This window comes from Pteropus alecto, unplaced genomic scaffold (genome assembly GCF_000325575.1).
Source record: "Pteropus alecto unplaced genomic scaffold, ASM32557v1 scaffold110, whole genome shotgun sequence".
NCBI classification, from domain to species: Eukaryota; Metazoa; Chordata; class Mammalia; order Chiroptera; family Pteropodidae; genus Pteropus; species Pteropus alecto.
Genome location: NW_006431920.1, coordinates 10,906,252 through 10,922,267, shown reverse-complemented (window position 1 = coordinate 10,922,267; position 16,016 = coordinate 10,906,252). Strand labels below are relative to the sequence as shown.

At 48.8% G+C, this 16,016-nt stretch overlaps 1 protein-coding gene across 1 annotated transcript in view; it reads left to right on the top strand.

Annotated features, from left to right (window-relative positions):
* The first annotated feature begins 852 nt into the window (after positions 1-852).
* Positions 853-16,016, top strand: part of RUFY4 (RUN and FYVE domain containing 4) — a 16,915-nt gene continuing 1,751 nt past the window's right edge. Inside the window, exons 1-9 of the mRNA XM_006906800.1 lie at positions 853-898; positions 1,017-1,120; positions 2,303-2,428; positions 2,769-2,875; positions 3,193-3,336; positions 3,795-3,864; positions 5,014-5,661; positions 6,382-6,488; positions 12,404-12,550. Of these exons, the coding sequence (XP_006906862.1) occupies positions 853-898; positions 1,017-1,120; positions 2,303-2,428; positions 2,769-2,875; positions 3,193-3,336; positions 3,795-3,864; positions 5,014-5,661; positions 6,382-6,488; positions 12,404-12,550 (1,499 nt within the window). The remainder of the gene's footprint in view (positions 899-1,016; positions 1,121-2,302; positions 2,429-2,768; positions 2,876-3,192; positions 3,337-3,794; positions 3,865-5,013; positions 5,662-6,381; positions 6,489-12,403; positions 12,551-16,016) is intronic.

The following is a 16,016-nucleotide window of genomic DNA, read 5'->3' as shown; positions in this document are numbered from 1 at the left end:
TCCCACAGCCACAGCCTGGGAGGCAGAACACCTGGATTTTCACTCCATGCCGGGTCCTTACTCCAGGATCTCAGAATAAGCCCTCTGGCTCTCAGGGCCCACAGTATTCCTCTCTGAGCCCCAGGACCCATTGCGAGGAGAACAAGCTGAGATTCAGCCAACCGAGAGTGGCGGGAAGAAAGCCAGGTGCCCTGCTGCCCACGCGTCCCAGCATTCAGGCTCAGTCCCAGCTCTAGGGCCTTGCCCTACTTCTGCCTCCCTCTCCTCGAAGAACTCACACTTTCCGCTCAGCTGGGGCCCAGGAAAAGATGAGAATGTGTGTCTCAAGGGTGATGACTGCTTTGGCAAGGCTCCCATGGGGAAGACGGTGACATTCCATCAGCCCAGCATCCACAGGGCACGAGCAGTAACGGGACCACTCACATCAAGTCAGGGCCGAGAGCACAGGCCCTATGGGCTCACAGACCTGAGTTCAAATTCTAGTTTCATCACATAGCTTTGTGACGTGGGAGAAAAGACTTACCCAATCCAAGCCCCCTTTTCACCTCGTGTAAAATGGAGTTAACAATCCCCAAAGGTTGTTGTGGAGACTGAATGAGGCAAAGATGCCAGACCCCCAGAAACTGCTCCGTAAATGGAGGCCACACCATCATCTTTCTGCAGTGGCCTACGAGAAAGAGCTGGGATTTTTATCCTACCAGTTAACCCACTGTGACCCTAAAGATGCTGTATCCTTTCTCTAGGCTCTGATGCTTCCTTTGTGTATGAAGAGAATTGGGCAACTGAACTCAGAGGCTCCTTCCTGGGCTGGCCTTCCAGAGCCACAGGGAATCACGCCATTTTCAAATACTCATGGCAGAAGAGGGGGTTGCCCTCAAGGTCACCAGGGACCTGAAAGGTGAGTATGTCCTGCGAGATTTTCTGGAACTGAACTGAAGGAGAAGTGAGACGTCTCGGGAGCGTCTCCCTCAGAGCCCTCACTCCCTGATGTCTGATGTCCGCCATCTTCCCCACAGCTGCTGTCTCTGCCATCGTCCAGGGCTACAGGGGCGGACGGTCAGTGACAGACGCCAGTGCTGAGCTGCACAGACTCTGTGGCTGCCTGGAGCTGCTGCTGCATGTGGGGCCCTCCCCTCCCCTCTCCTTCCTCCCCTCGCCCTTTCCCCCCTCTCCAGGCCCAGATAACCAGGAGGGCTTTCTCAGATACTGAGGGAAGAGCCACGGCCTCCCTTCGCTACCACGCACTGCCTTATCCTTCTTAGTCGGCAAGTCCTTCCTGACATCTAACCTCCCTCCTGGAGGCTGTCACTGTAACCTGGGAGGTGAGGTAGGGCAAGGCTGAGAGGCAGGGCAGGGTGGGGCTGGGGGCAGCCACCCTGCTCTGAAGACTAAAGTTTCAGAGGCACAGATGTCCCAGGGCTGGCCCTTCCTGATGCTGGTTAGAGCCCTGATCATAAGCCTTTACATGCCCACCCGATTTAATTCTCATTCTAACCCCCTGAGGTGTTTGATAACCTGCCTACCTCCCCCCACATACACACACATACCCTTCCAACTTCTCTATGTGTGTGTGTACGTGTGTGAGAGAGAGGTTTGTGTGTGTGGTATGTGTATATAGTGTGCATGTGTGAGTCTCCTGGCAGTACGCCCTCCGTCCGCTGCCCCCTACTCACACTGGTCCCTGTGATCTTCTAAGGCATCTCAGGAAACACATCCACCTCAGCCCCTTTGCACTTGCTATTCTTTCTTCCTGGGATGCTCTTTCCCAGAAATTTGCATGGTAGATTTGAGTCATACCTCCTCAGCGAGGCTTTCTCTAACCGCCCTAATCTAAATTTTTAACGCACATACGCACCACATACACATCGTGCACTCACATCCAACACACACACATCGCACATACACACGCGAGTACACACCATACACTTTCTAGTCCCTTTTTTTTTTTTTTGCTTCTCTTCTTAGCAGTCAGCACTATGGAACATAGTACATGTCTTACTTATTCAGTTTGTTCATCGTCTGTCTTCCCTACCAAGGTGTAAGCCCACAAGTTCTGTTTGTTCGTTGCTGTACCCCCATGGCTTAGAAAAGGGCCTGGCGCATAGTAAGTGCTCGTTAAGTTCTTCTGGAGTTAGTGAGAACCCTAAAGGCTCAGAAAGATCGAGCAGCTTGCCTCTGGTCACAGAGCCAGCACCCAAAGCCGGGTCTGTCTGCGTGAGCCCTTCCCCCTCGGCGTGGAGGAATGCAGGGGGGGTCTCGGAGGGAGCACTCCTACACATCCTTTCCCTCGTCTTGTTCCCAGTTTGACCAGAAAGAGCAGAAGAGCTTCCTGGGACCTCGGAAGGATTACTGGGATTTCCTTTGCTCTGCCCTGTGGCAGCACCGAGGAAACACGGAGCCAGCCCGCTTCGTTCTCTCGCAGGACAAGGTATCCAGGGGCCAGGGGCAGGCGGGCTGGCCTCAGCACGATGGGGCCCTGCCACCAGGCCCTTGACGGGGATGGCTCAGGGGCTGGGGGACACAGGCCTGCCCAAGGCCCCTTTCCCATCTATTCCAGCTCCACTGACCACAGGCCCTCTCGCCTGGTCCTCATCGCTCATTAGCTCTCAGCACCCCCCAGCCGCCCCCTTTCCTCCCATAGCCTCAAGTCCCACGGCACCCTTTCTCATTAACCACCTGTTCCCATCTCCTCTCTCCTCTCTCCCTCGGCTGGCTGAGTTGCCTCTGTCCTGACACCACCCCCACCTTGTCCCCTGGGCACTTTGCAGCTGAAGACCCCTCTGGGAAAAGGTCGCGCCTTCATCCGCTTCTGCTTAGCCCACGGGCAGCTGGCCGAGTCCTTGCAGCTCTGCCTCCTGAACCCCGAGCTCACCAGGTAGGTCATTTGGGACATGCTCCTACTCACACATCTGAGCCCACCGTCCCTCCTTTGTGAAAGACCCCCCTTTACTCCCAGAGTAAAGGAGGGTTTAATATCAAGGACTACTAAAATGAAAGTCAAGGAAGAACGAGCAGAAGGGACGTTAGAAACCCAGGCCTGGTATCATCATGGTACTTAGGCCTCCTGCTCCCCAAGGACCACCACCCTGCCTAGGGAGCCATCACATTATGGTGTGCAATGGATCCTCTGAGATCAGGGGTGGCAACAACACCAGGGCCAAAGGCCAAAGGTGTTGATCGCTGTTCACACAGGGAATGGTATGGCCCACGGAGCCCTCTGGTGTGCCCCAAACTCCGGGAAGACATCCTGGACTCTCTCTACGCTCTCAATGGGGTGGCTTTCGACTTGGACCTGCAGAGACCAGACCTGGATGGGGCCTGGCCCATGTTCTCAGAGTAAGTGGGTGCAGCATGAAGGGAAGCCTCTTTAAGCGCCTACTGCCAATGCCACCCGTCCCATCAAACATCCTGAGCTAGCCCCGAGCTCTCAGCTTCCAGCCCCATCTCTGTCTCTCTCCTTCCTTGCTCTGTGAGCCCCGGATTCTCTATTTTCCTAGCCTTCTGTTTTCCCAGTATAATCTCATGACGTCCCACAATGCTGCATAGGATACACACTCACGAAAAAGTTGTTGGGTGTCTGAGGTTGAGGGTTTGAAGGACGAATGAATGGTGGGATGCTGGGATGGAACGGATAGATGAATGGAAGGTGAGATGTATGGATGGATGGAGGGGGGATGCATGCATGAAGGCAGGAGAGTGTGGTGGGATAAGTGGAAAGATGGGATATCCTGCATCGGAGGACCAGGCCACTGCGGGGGAGTGGCCCAAGGTCCCCTGGCCTCTTTTACTTTCAGGTCTCGCTGCTCCAATTCCAGCTGGACCCGGGGAAGAAGACCCAGAAAGTCCAAAGATTCCCCAAAGGAGGTGCTTCTGCCTGACCTTCACTCTGTGTAGTCTCTTCTCTATCTCTGCTGGGCCCCCGAGGTTGAGCAGTAACTGAATCCTAACCCAACTAGATAGAGAGGCCAACATGTGGACCTGGGGACTGGGGATCCACCGAAGTAAAGGCTCATATTCCTAGGATGGTGGGGATATTGGGAAGAAAAAGGGACCACTGACACCATCTATAGGAGCCAGTGGGGCCCAGAAGAAGAGGAGGTGCTGGGGAGGGTGACCAAAAGCTTGTAGGAAACAGACCAGGGAAACAACCTCTGCTGGACAATTTGCAAATGTCTCAGTTCAGTTCAGGGAATGATTGAAGAGCAAGGTCGCCTGGTTCAAATCTCAGCTCCGGCCCTTACTAACCATGGTCCTCAGGCAAGCTACTTGTCATGCTTCACTGGGAGATTGTGAGGATGCATCGACACATGTGTAGCACAGAGCAGGCTCCCGCCATGTGCTCTGTAAGTGGTAGCTTGCAGTTAGCATTATTCCAGGAGCTTACTTTGTACCCCCACCAGCTTCGGGGCACAAGGTGCAGATACTACGAAGACTCGGTCTGTGACCTGAAAGTCCAGATCTGTTCAGGGAGACAGACCCTAAAGGAACACCTTGCAACATGACATGTGAAGTGTAGTGATGCAGACATGCACAGGACAATGTGGGGCCCAGAAAAGGCTTCTTGGCAGAGGTGACTCTTAGCTGGCTATCGGTCCATCTAACCTTTCGCCACAATCCTGCAAGGCAGGTATTATTATTCCCATTTTGCAGATGAGAAGACACCAAAAAGTCAGATCCTGTTCCCTAAACTTAACTTTTGTGCTCTGCGTGGAAACCAGATCCATGCAGAAGATCGATGTGGAGAAGGGAGAAGGATGTGAGCTCGGACTGAGGGAGGAAAGGGCATTGAGAAGCACTGCTGCTCTCTGACCAGATCAAAGCTGGGGCCTCGGATCAGACCACCTGGGGTTTTAACATTCAGATTTCTGGGCCCTCCTCCCATGTCAGTGGGAGGGCCCAGGAATCCACATATTTAACAAGCCCATTGCATTAGGGATCTGGCCTCTCCCATGAACCAGGTCAGTGAATTGATACTGAGAGGGAATATAATGGGGTTTGGGGACCTCTCTGCAGATCTCCGCTCTACATGGAGACTCCAAAGGAATCCAGCCAGAAGAGCCACACACCAGCCAAGCCAGCTGTCCACGAGATGCACCAGGGGCAGACCGGTTGGCTGGACTCCCCAGGCCTCAGCAACACAAGCATCTTTCTCCTTTTTTGGAAAAGAAGAGAGAAGATCCCAGGAGCCTCAGAGCCCCCCAGAGCATGTGGGAACCAGAGGGGGAGTTGCTGCAGCAAGACCAGGAGATGGGAGCCCCAAGGATGGGGACCTGCCTAGAGAACTCAACACCCTATGCCCAGGGGCAGCGAGAGGGGGCTGAGGGGGTGCTGAAGGAGGTGATAAGGACAGAGAGTGAGGGCAGAGGCGTTCTGCTGAGTGCAGAAGGTCAGAGCACAACAGTGGGGACTCATGAAGGGGGCGCAGAGTGGGGTCACGTCCAGAGGCTGCTGGTTTCCGGCCCCAGAGGGGTGATAGAGGATTCAATGTCAGGGAGCGAGCAGAGGTGGGAGGTGCCTAGTATTCTGAGGGAACCCCGGGTCCTCCAGAGCCTGGGAACAAGGGAAGGTTCCACCACAGAGAAGCCACAAGAGCAAACAGGAGTGACCAGTGTGACGAGGACAGAGGAGCGAGCAGAGGTGGCCTTGCAAGATGTGGTCAAGGTGAGAGCAGCTGAGCTCTGTGCCTATTCTCTCCTCTCTAAACTGACCCACAGACAGGGGTCTTCAGTGGTAATCCGGAGGCCACTCCAGCCACAGATCCACTTTTATTGGCCCACACAAGGTTATTATTATTTGAAGAAGCCTTTTGAATGCCATACATTCTTCAGTTTGTCACAGTCTCCACCTCTCTCTGTTGTCTCACAATAGGCCCACTTTATTCATCAATACCGCCTGCCTATCCCATGTAGGCATTTGAGTTTGAGATCCCTTCCCGACAGTTCTTCAGGGAAGTCACTTGTTCTCAGATTCCACAGCCCTCATTATCGGCAGGTTTCTCCCCAATATCTAAGTTCTACTGCTGCAGATGCTTCTCCTGGAGATTACCCAGGATTGCTCTTAGGACTTCTTCAGCCTCCTCCCTAACCAGAGTCTTTATATCCTTGAGCTTTGTAACTTCCATCCTTCCATGAAGGAAGAAATAGCGGCTCCAGGCTCACCCAGCGGCAGAGCCAGGCATTACACTAAGGATCCAGGCTCACCCAGCGGCAGAGCCAGGCATTACACGTCCCAGAGCTGTCCTTAGTCCCTCCCCGCACCTTATAGCTGTCTCGCACGGCCTGAGGTCTCATGGGGATGTTTGTCAGGTCAGTCCCTGGGCTGGGGTCTCTGTCCTCCTTCTCCAGCTTCCCTTTCCCTTCCTTCTTTTCTCTTTCCCCCCAGAGTCTCAGACACCAGCTCCAGACGACCAAAGAGCAGGCCCAGCACCAGGAGCAGCTGCTGAAGGAGCAGGAGGGGGAGCTGAAGGCACTGCAGGAGCAGCTCAGCAGGTAACGCCGGCAACCACCTGCACACAAGAGCATGAGAGCAGGTAGGCTGGAGGGACAGGAGGTGCTTCCTAGCTCCTGCTCGCGTTCACAGTCACACAGCAAGTGTCTCTTAAGCACCTCCTGTGCACCAGGCCCTGTGCAGGGCACAACTTTGGGATGATGAGGCCTGCAGGCCTTTGTCCCTGCTTTCAAGGGCTCCCACCTTCCCCTCCCCTCCTTCCCCTCCAGCCCCCTCCTTCACTGACCTCCCTGAGTAGACCCCAAGAGAGACCTATACCTCCTGTCCCTCCATTCCCACCCGTATTCATCTCTGCCCTTTCTGCTACCCCTTCTGATCTGCTCCTCTCTCTTTGCAATCCACTCTGCCCGCCTGCCCCAGCGCACTCCTGCACCCTTATCATTCAGTCTCTCATTTTCCTGTTCCTGGTTGCATAATCCCTCTTTCATCCTCTTAATGATCATAATTGTAATCATAACTCTCACTTCCTGGGTATATACTATGTCCCTGGCGCTGTCCTAGGTGCTTCTTCATAATAGCCTTATGAGATAGGTTCTCTAAGAACCCCCATTTTATAAATGAGGAAACTAAGGCTCAAAGATGCTCCACAATTCACCCAACATCTCAGTACAAGAGCCGAGGTCCAAACCCTGGCAGCTGACTCCAGAATCAGTGGGCCTAAACGCCACCCCTCCGCCAGTATTTCGAGCGCCTGTATTTCCGTCTCTTTGTCTCTCCCCATCAGTATATTCATCTGCCCATCATCACATTAACCTCAAGAGCATGCCGTTTTGTTTACATTTTCTCCGTGCCTCAGTTTCTCGTTCATAATTTATTTTTTAAATGTCTCCGCCATGCCAAGATCTTCCTCAGTTTAGACTCAGTCTCTCTATGTCTCTGTCCCTTGGTCTCTGAGTGCCTCAGTCTCCCCACTTGCCTCCGTCTTTCTTACATGGCTGACTCCTGCCTCAGGGCCTGGAGGCCACTAGCCTGACTGTCAGCAGAGCCTGAGTAACTGTGATTCAGACTGAATCATTAGGCATTCTACTGACTGTCTGCCTAATAGGCTGAGAGAGGCCAGAGGCCCAGAAACCAATCCAAAAGAGCCCCAGGAAGAGGTTTCTCCCACCAGACACTCAGCTGAGCCCAGTGATTTGGACAGCAAAGAGTCCCATGAGTCAGGCCCTAAGTGAATGCAGGGGCCTTGCCTACGCTGGGCTGGGGCTTTCTCTAGGGATCGAGACAGGTTGGAGGGAGCAGCTGTGAGCCTCCCGGAAGCCTGCCCAGCCCCAGGCTGCTCCCTGCAGCTAGGAAGCCCTGTCTCACAGATCACAGTCCTACCACCTGTCATCCTGTCCATTATTCAGTCATTCCACAAATACTCAAAGTGCCAGGCCTGCTCTGTGTGCCAGAATTCCTCTCGTGGGCACAACAGACAAAATTCTCACCTTCGTGGAGCTTACATTCTAGTGGGGGAGGCAGTCAATAATATGATAAGCAAGTAAAATACATAGAATGTCAGATTGTGATAAGTTCTAAGGAGAAAAAAATAAAACAGGGAAAGGGAATGGGAAGTATCGGGGGGTGATGTTATATAAGGTGGCACGGTCATGGAAGACCTCCCTGAAAAGGTGGTGTTTGAGTAAAGACCTGAAGGAAATGAGGAGTGAGCCATTTGGATTTGCGGTAGTGTGGTAGAATAATGTTCCAGGCACAGGGAACAGCAAGAGCAAAGGCCCTGAGGTGGGCATGGGCATGGCAGGTTCCAGGAACATCGGGGAAGCCATCATGTCCCCAGTGGAGGGATGGAAAGACAGGATGTAGAGAAAGGTCAGGCAGGTAACAGGGACCAGGTTCGGGAGACCCTAGTAGGTCATCAAAAGGATGTTGACTTTAACTCAGACTGAGAAAAGAACCATTGAGAGTTCTGAGCAGAGAAGGGAAATGACATGACTGTTTGAATGTTAAGAGATATGTTCATTTGCCTTTTAAAATAATTCGATGGTTTTTAGTATATTCACAAAGTTGTGCGTTGATTATCACAATCAATTTTTGAACATTTCATCAACCCAGAGGAAAACCCTATACCCGTTAGCACTCACTGCCCATTTCCCCACAACCGCCCCAGCTTAGGCAACCAGCAATCTGCTTTCTGTCTCTATTGTAGATGTGCCTATTCTGGACTGACCTGTGTTTTCCAGGGCTCACGCCCACTGCTCTGTGAAGCTAGTCTGTGGAGAAGCCAGGGTGGAAGCAGGGAGACCGATGAGGAAGCTACCCTGCCATGCAGAGGAGGGTGATGGTGCCTCGGGCTGCACTGGTGGCAATGGAGGTGCAGAGAAGCTACTGGACTCTGAGGTCCGGCTGTGAGGTCCAGCTTCCTGAGGGACTGGATATAGCGTCTGAGAGAAAGGCAGAAGTCAAGAATGACTCTGACTTTTCTGGCCTAGAAAGCTAGTTACCAGTGAGTCTCCACTGTGGCAAAGCCAGTTTGTGAGGAAAGTTCAGGAGTTGAGTTTTGAGCATGTTAAGTTTGAGACACTCGTTAGACACCCTAGTCAAGCCACTGGACAGGCAGTTGAGTGTGGAGTTCAGGAGAGAGGCATGGGCTGGGGGTCTACTGGGGAGTCATTCAAATGTGAATGGTGAGTAGCAGAAGCTCCTGAATCTGGGAGAACATGCTCCCAGCCTCAGGGAACTTAGGACAAACACCTGACCAGAACAGGCAATGTCTGCTCTCACAAACCTGGGAAGACAGACGATAGATTAACAAGTAGAAATACAATGTCAGGTAGAAAAATCAATCCAGGAAAGGGGAGAGAGACAGGAGAGTCTTCTAGATTTAGAGTCAGGGAATCCCTCTCTGAGGAGGTGACATCTGAGCAGAAACCCCAACCACAGGTAAAATGGACCAGGCAGACATGTCAGAGGAGTGGTCAGGGCAGGGGAACAGCAAATGCAAAGACCCAGGAAAAGTGTTCTGGGGGATAAGCCTGCCATGTGGCTGGAGCAGAGGGATACCCCCATGCTGTTGGTGGCTAGAGCAGTCTTGAGCAGAAGCTCTCATGGTCTGACTGGGGTTTTTAAAGGATCACTCTTACTGTGCTGTGAAGAACAGACTGAGAGAGGGCAGGGCTGCAGAGCCCCATGCTAAATGCACATGGAGAACACAGCAGACCATCCAGGCAGCAAGGCCCAGAGCAGACCAGCCTGGGCTAGAAGAATACACTTGGATCTGAGATATGGGACTGCCAACACCAACTTACCAGCTTTCTGACTGTGGGGCCCTGGGAAATCAGCCCTCCGTCTCTGAGCTATGGACCTCGATTTGCAAAAGGAGATGGCTGGATCTCTAAAGTTCCTCCTTCCAGCTCAGATGCTCTGTGAGAACTTCTTTCCAAGCAGGGGGGTTTCCTTGCCTTCTGGGTAATACCTCAACACAAAAGTGATTAGGACAGGTACGAATGGAAGAAGTTGTCAGTTGGGAAATTAGGCAAATGTCACATCCCCCTTCTTCTTGGGTGGTAGCATTGAGCTCCTCTGAGGCATGTCAGGGGCTCATGGGGATCCGTGGCTTGCTCCCTGCTGCTGCCCACTCAACACTGGTGCCACAAACCACTGGTGATCAGGGCCTGGCATTGATGGGAGTGTGGGGAGACAAAAAGAAATTAGAGCTGAACAGGTCTACATCCAGATCTCTGCTCCATGCACTTATCAAGCTGTGTAACCCTTGGCAAGTATTACTCTCTCCCTGAAGCTCCATTTTTCTTTCCTATAAAACGATTATCATATTACCTGTCCCGTAAATTTGCAAAAATTAAACGAAACAAGGCTATTAAAGCACTAAGCTCAATGCCTGTCACATAGTAGGTACTCAATAAACTTTAATTCCTTCTCTGTCCCCTCCTGCACTAGAAGTGTCCGTCACCCTCTGCTTAAAAGACCTGAGTGGCTTCCCATTGCACTGAGATTAAAGTCTACTGTTTCTGGGGCCGCTGAGGGACAGTTCAGGCCCTGCCTGTCTCCCACCTCATCTCCTGCCTCCCCGACCCCTGCCATGCATGGTAGTCCAGCTTCGAAAGCCTTCTTTCAGTTCTTCAAGTAAGCCAAATTCTTTTCAACTTGCAGACCTTTGCATGTGCCCTTCTCTGGCTGTGTACAAGGTTGACTTCTCATCTTTTAGATTTGCTTCAATGTCACCTTGTCTAAGAAGCCTTCTCTGAGCACTCTCTCAAGTCTCTGTCTTGGCCCCTCATTTATCTCTGTCATACACTTAGCTTAATTATTTTATTGGTCTATTACTCATTTTGACCACTGCCCCAAACACGCTATAAACTCCACCAGGAGCCATACGCACTACTCTATTCCTGGCACACAGTAGGTGCTTAATAAGGGGTTCCCTCCCACCACAAAGACACACTAACCACACTGGTCACATCAAGGCCTGCAATGACCACGTCAGAGGCCCTGGGATCACTGGGCAAGTAAACTAGGTCAGGAAAATGAAATCAGCAGCTAAGAAATGAGGAGGCTAAAGACCAGAATGTTCAATAAAAGTCAAAACGTGGCCCTGATCCAATGCCTGAGCACAAAAACATTCTTTCTTAAGGCCTTTTTGGAATTACAGTGGCTGCCTGTTGTCAGTTTGCTGTCATGGCCCACCCAGTTTTCTTCCCTACAGCACACTACATGGAAATGTTTTAAAAATTAATAATTCAATTAATCATCAAGCCTCTCACAAACTCCTTCTTCCCCCGCAAACACACTTAAGTCCAGTGACCTTGCACACACATGCACACGCATCCAGAGGTCACAGGACAAGCACCGCCACTACAACACCCTTCTGTCTGAGCGATGGAGTAAAAGGCTGGAACCTTTTTATTTCTAGTTCAGCATATTTCTTGGAACCTTCTAGGAAGCCACAAAAGACGAAAAGAAGTAAGAATAAATCTGAGGAGGCTCCAAGCCCAAAACTGGAACAGCAATTGTAAGAAAGACATAGGCTTAATATTGCCTTTCTTAATTGAAAAGACAATGTAACAAAATTTTTCAAAATATTTTGAAGCCAAAAAAATCACCCCCTCTCCTACACCTCTTAATCTCCACTTCCCCAAGCACCACAATTGTCTTCATCCAGGCACAGCCCGTTCAGCCCGGGTTCCCAGATACCCACCTTCCCCCAAAGAGCTGCCATGATTGTAAACACACCTTTCAAGAAATTTACATTTTAAAATGGAAATATTTTTAAAAGAAAAAGAAAGAAAATACATGGAAATGTTGGTTTGCCTCCTCAAGAATAGGCCCTGTTTTTATTTCTCTGAATAGTTAGTGAGGAGACTTGCAGACCTTTGCATGTGCCCTTCTCTGGCTGTGTCAGTCCACATGGTGCTGTTTTGTGTGTGGTGTTGTGTGTGGAGAGTGTGGAGTGTTCTGTAAGTATATATGGTGTGGAGTGTGTGTGGTGTGTTATGAGTGTGTGTGGTGTATGATGTATGTGTGGTATATGGTATATATGTTGTGTGGTATGTAGCATGTGGTGTGTGTTATCTTGTGTATAGCGTGTGTCTGGTACATGTGTGGTGTTGTGAGTATGCGTAGTATTTGTGGCGTGTGTGGCATGTATATGTGTGGTGTGTTGTGAGTGTGTGTGGCATGTGGTGTGCGTGATGTGCTGTGAATATGTGTGGTGTATGCGCTCTGTTGTGAGCATATTTGTTGTATGGCATTTGTGTGTGTATGTGTATGTGTAGTGTGGTGTGCGTGGTATGTTTTGTGTGTGTATGTGGTGTGTGTGTGTGTGTGTGGCCTTCAGCTGCAGGGGGCACCATCCGCTTCCCCCCTGTCAGGCAGAAACAGCCTAGCTCAGTCAAATGCTGAGCTTTTTCCCCTCAGAACTTCATCTTCCTTCTGTGACCAGGTGTCAGGAAGAGAGGGGCCGGCTGCAGGCAGAGCTGGAGAAGAAGCAACAGGAGGCTGAAAGGAGGGAGGCCATGTATGACGAGGAGCTTGGAGAGCAGCGGGACCTGGTCCGTGCCATGAAGAGCCGGGTGCTGGAACTGATTCGGTAAGTGAGGAGACAGCGGGGCAGGGGGATGGCCGGGGAATGAAAATTCTGCTCCACTAACAACTATTAAGTAGAGGTTTGGACCTTTTACATATACTAACTTATTTCATTTTAGCCAGCCACTCCCTGCTGTTATCCCCATTTTACAAATGAGAAAACTGAGGGTCAGAGAGGTTGAGTCGGCCACCAAGGACACACAGCATATAAATTTCATAGAGTCTTCTGACTCTAAGGCATGACCCTACCCACCCACCTCCCATACACACATACCCACTAAGTTAGGAGAAGAGAAAGGAGCCCATAGGTTGAGAAGAAATTGGGAGAAGAAGGGGGAGGTTAACCAAGAGGTAATCACATGTCCTACACCTGCCTGCCTACTGGACTTCCTCAGACCACGGGGTCTCTGGGCCCATCCTGAGTCAGCGTCCTAGGTTCCAGAGGCTAAGCTCACCAGCATCAATTTCAGACCACTAAGCTCACTGAGGAGTGGAGATGTAGAAAGCCTGGTTTCTGCTCTTCAGTCTAGTGGGGAGATAATTCACACATATATGTTATCCTTTACCCAGTTAAGGAAATAAGACACCATTGGACTCAATTTCCATTAGAATTGGAAGGTTGCTGTGAGATCATCTAAGACTAAACCCTCTTGCACAAAATCCAAGTGATATTAAAGATGAGTAAAGGGAGAGAACAAAAAAAGAACAAAAAATTTAAGGAGTGATCTCCTCCAAGAAACTGTCAACTGGAAGAAAGAGATATAAAAAATTAGCTATATATCTCACAAAAGAATTTAATATAGCTAACAATAAAAGACATATACATTTGTTAAAGAAAAATAGAAGATTTCATGGAAGACAAAATGTATATACTCCCAAAGTATTAGGATTAAGGTTACCTCTGAGCATTTTGATAGCAGGATCAAAAAGGGAAACACAGAAAGTTGCCTAAATTTTACTATTCATTTAAAGGAAATATACCAGTTCATGAGGAGAGACAAATGTTTTTCCTAGACCTAAAGAAATTCATCCCAAGGTCCCAAACTATGTAATATAATGTTTTTTGCAAAAATATTTTGGAAGATATGGCCCTAAGCAAAATGTACAAGATAGGCGGGAGGAAGCTTCTGAATCAAGAGGTAGACTGACCACATATCATCTATTCTCCATCCTGAGATCTCGCCAAAATGATTTTAAAAGAATAAAACTTACAACAGAGAGAAAGGTAAAGGAACCAACAACATATGAGAGATTTCAGCTAATTTCCAGAAGCCAGAAAATGAATGGAGAAGTGAATACTGGATTTAGCCTAAGTTAGAACTTCAGGGCTCAGAGACGCCAGGAATGCAGATGGCAAAAATGAAATGAGGGGCAGAAATCACGAAAATTATCTGATAATGTCAGTAGAAAGAGCACTGTACACCCCCTGCTTTCTACATGTCTCCCCAACTGTAGAACATCCAATGGTGAGGGACTTATCTCTCAGGTAAATCATTAAAAGGTGCTTATCTAGAGAAAGTTAGGTGCCCTGAATAAAAGAGCAATGTGCTCTAGCATTTGAGAGTCTGGCATGGCAGATAGCTCCCTGCCCAATCCCTCCCAAAAGGAAGCCACAAGTCGACCACCCCATCCATTACTTGCAGCTCCAGCAGCTTTCAATTGCCTCTTTCCTAAACATGAAATGGCAACCAAGGATCCCCACACATCTGAGGAGAGTCTAGAACATGAAGAGAAAAGACAAAGGTAAACAACAACAACAACAAAAATCCATCTCCCATGAAATAAGATGTTGTTAAAAGATAAACTTTGGAAATTAAAAATATCACCGAAAAAATTTTTCAGTCACTAGGATTGGAAAACAATGATGAGATAGTAGTCTCTTAGAAAGCAGAATAAAAAGCACAAAGAGATGGAAGACATAATTAGAGACATAAAGAATCAATCCAAGATTCCCAATGTCTTCTCCAACTGACAGGAATTCCAAAAAAGGAGAGAATAAAATGGAGAAGATTATCAGATAAAAATATGAGTTCTGATGGACCCAGATCTTCAGACTTAAAGATTTCATTGAATGACCAGCATAATAAATGAAAGAAGGGGGAAAAAAACCCATCTGGATACATCATTGTGAAATTTCAGTAAAACAAAGATAAAGTATCCTAAAAGACAGGTCACTTGTAAAAGAAGTAGAACCCAACAAATGTTAAGAATCAATGGTGTATTACTTTCAGGTTCTGAGAAAAGCTGAGTTTTGCCCTAGAATTCTATGTCCGGCCAAACTATGAAGCAAGTTGGGAAAGTCATGGAGGAAAGACATTTTTCAGACAAACCGGTCACAGAAAATTCATCTCCCACATAGACTTTCTTAAGAAGTTAATTAAGGATGTGTCCCAGAGAAACAAGGAAGTAAGCCAAGAAAGGAGATGTGGCATTCAGGAAACAGCAGCTCCAGCCCAGGAGAGAAGAAATGGGAATTCCCAAGATGGCATGTGGACAGCAAGGCCCGGAAGCAGTTCATCCAGGTAGTAGGAGAAGTACTGAGGGCCCAGGAGGAAGGTCTCCGGGAAGAAAGAGAATCAGTAAAACACCTGATATGAGGAAAATTGGAGTGAAGGGGATAATTAGGTTATGTTAAAGGCAAATCATGCAAGGAACAAAGAAAGGCAATAGAAAGTTCTAGGGAAAAAAAAAAAATTTTCCAAGAAGAGAAATGTTATAGAACACAGTTCTGCTTGAATCAACATACACTCACATATTGTCTAATAACATAAATACTATTCTTTGATTTTTTTCGATGTTAGAATCAACCTAAAGGCAAAGCACAGAAAACAATTGTAATTATAGAACAAACACAAATGTTACCACCTTAATAATATTACGTATAGAACACAATCCAACAGAACTTTCTGTGAAGACGAAAATGTTCTATATTCGCCTTGTCCAATATGGTAGCTGCACGTCACATGTAGCGAGCGAGTACTTCAAATGACTGGTGCAACCGAGGAGCTGAAGTTTTCCTTTTATTTAACTTTAAGTTACATATAAATTGAAATAGCCACATGTGCTAGTGGCTACCCTATTGGATGTCGCAGGAGTAGATGACAAGTTAGGAGGTGGTAGAAGGAGAAGAGGTGAAGAGAAGAGATGCCGGCATCATCATATTACAGAATAGCAGTTATAAGACACTTCTATAATCAATAGAACGAGTGAGAAATAAATATGTCTTTAAAAGTCCAACAGTAACCAATAGAGGAACCAAAACAGGGTTATAACTACACTGAGAGGAAAGAGGAAGACTTAGTGGAAATGGTCATAAATAAACTAACTCCTCTGACATCAAGGTAAGGAGTTCTACAGAAGATGTTCTCTATCGATCAATCAAGAAGGAGGGATATGAGCATGTTACTTAAATATGGATGTACTAGCAGGAGAAAAAGCTAAAACGTGTAAGAAGTGGTTTGCCACCGAGA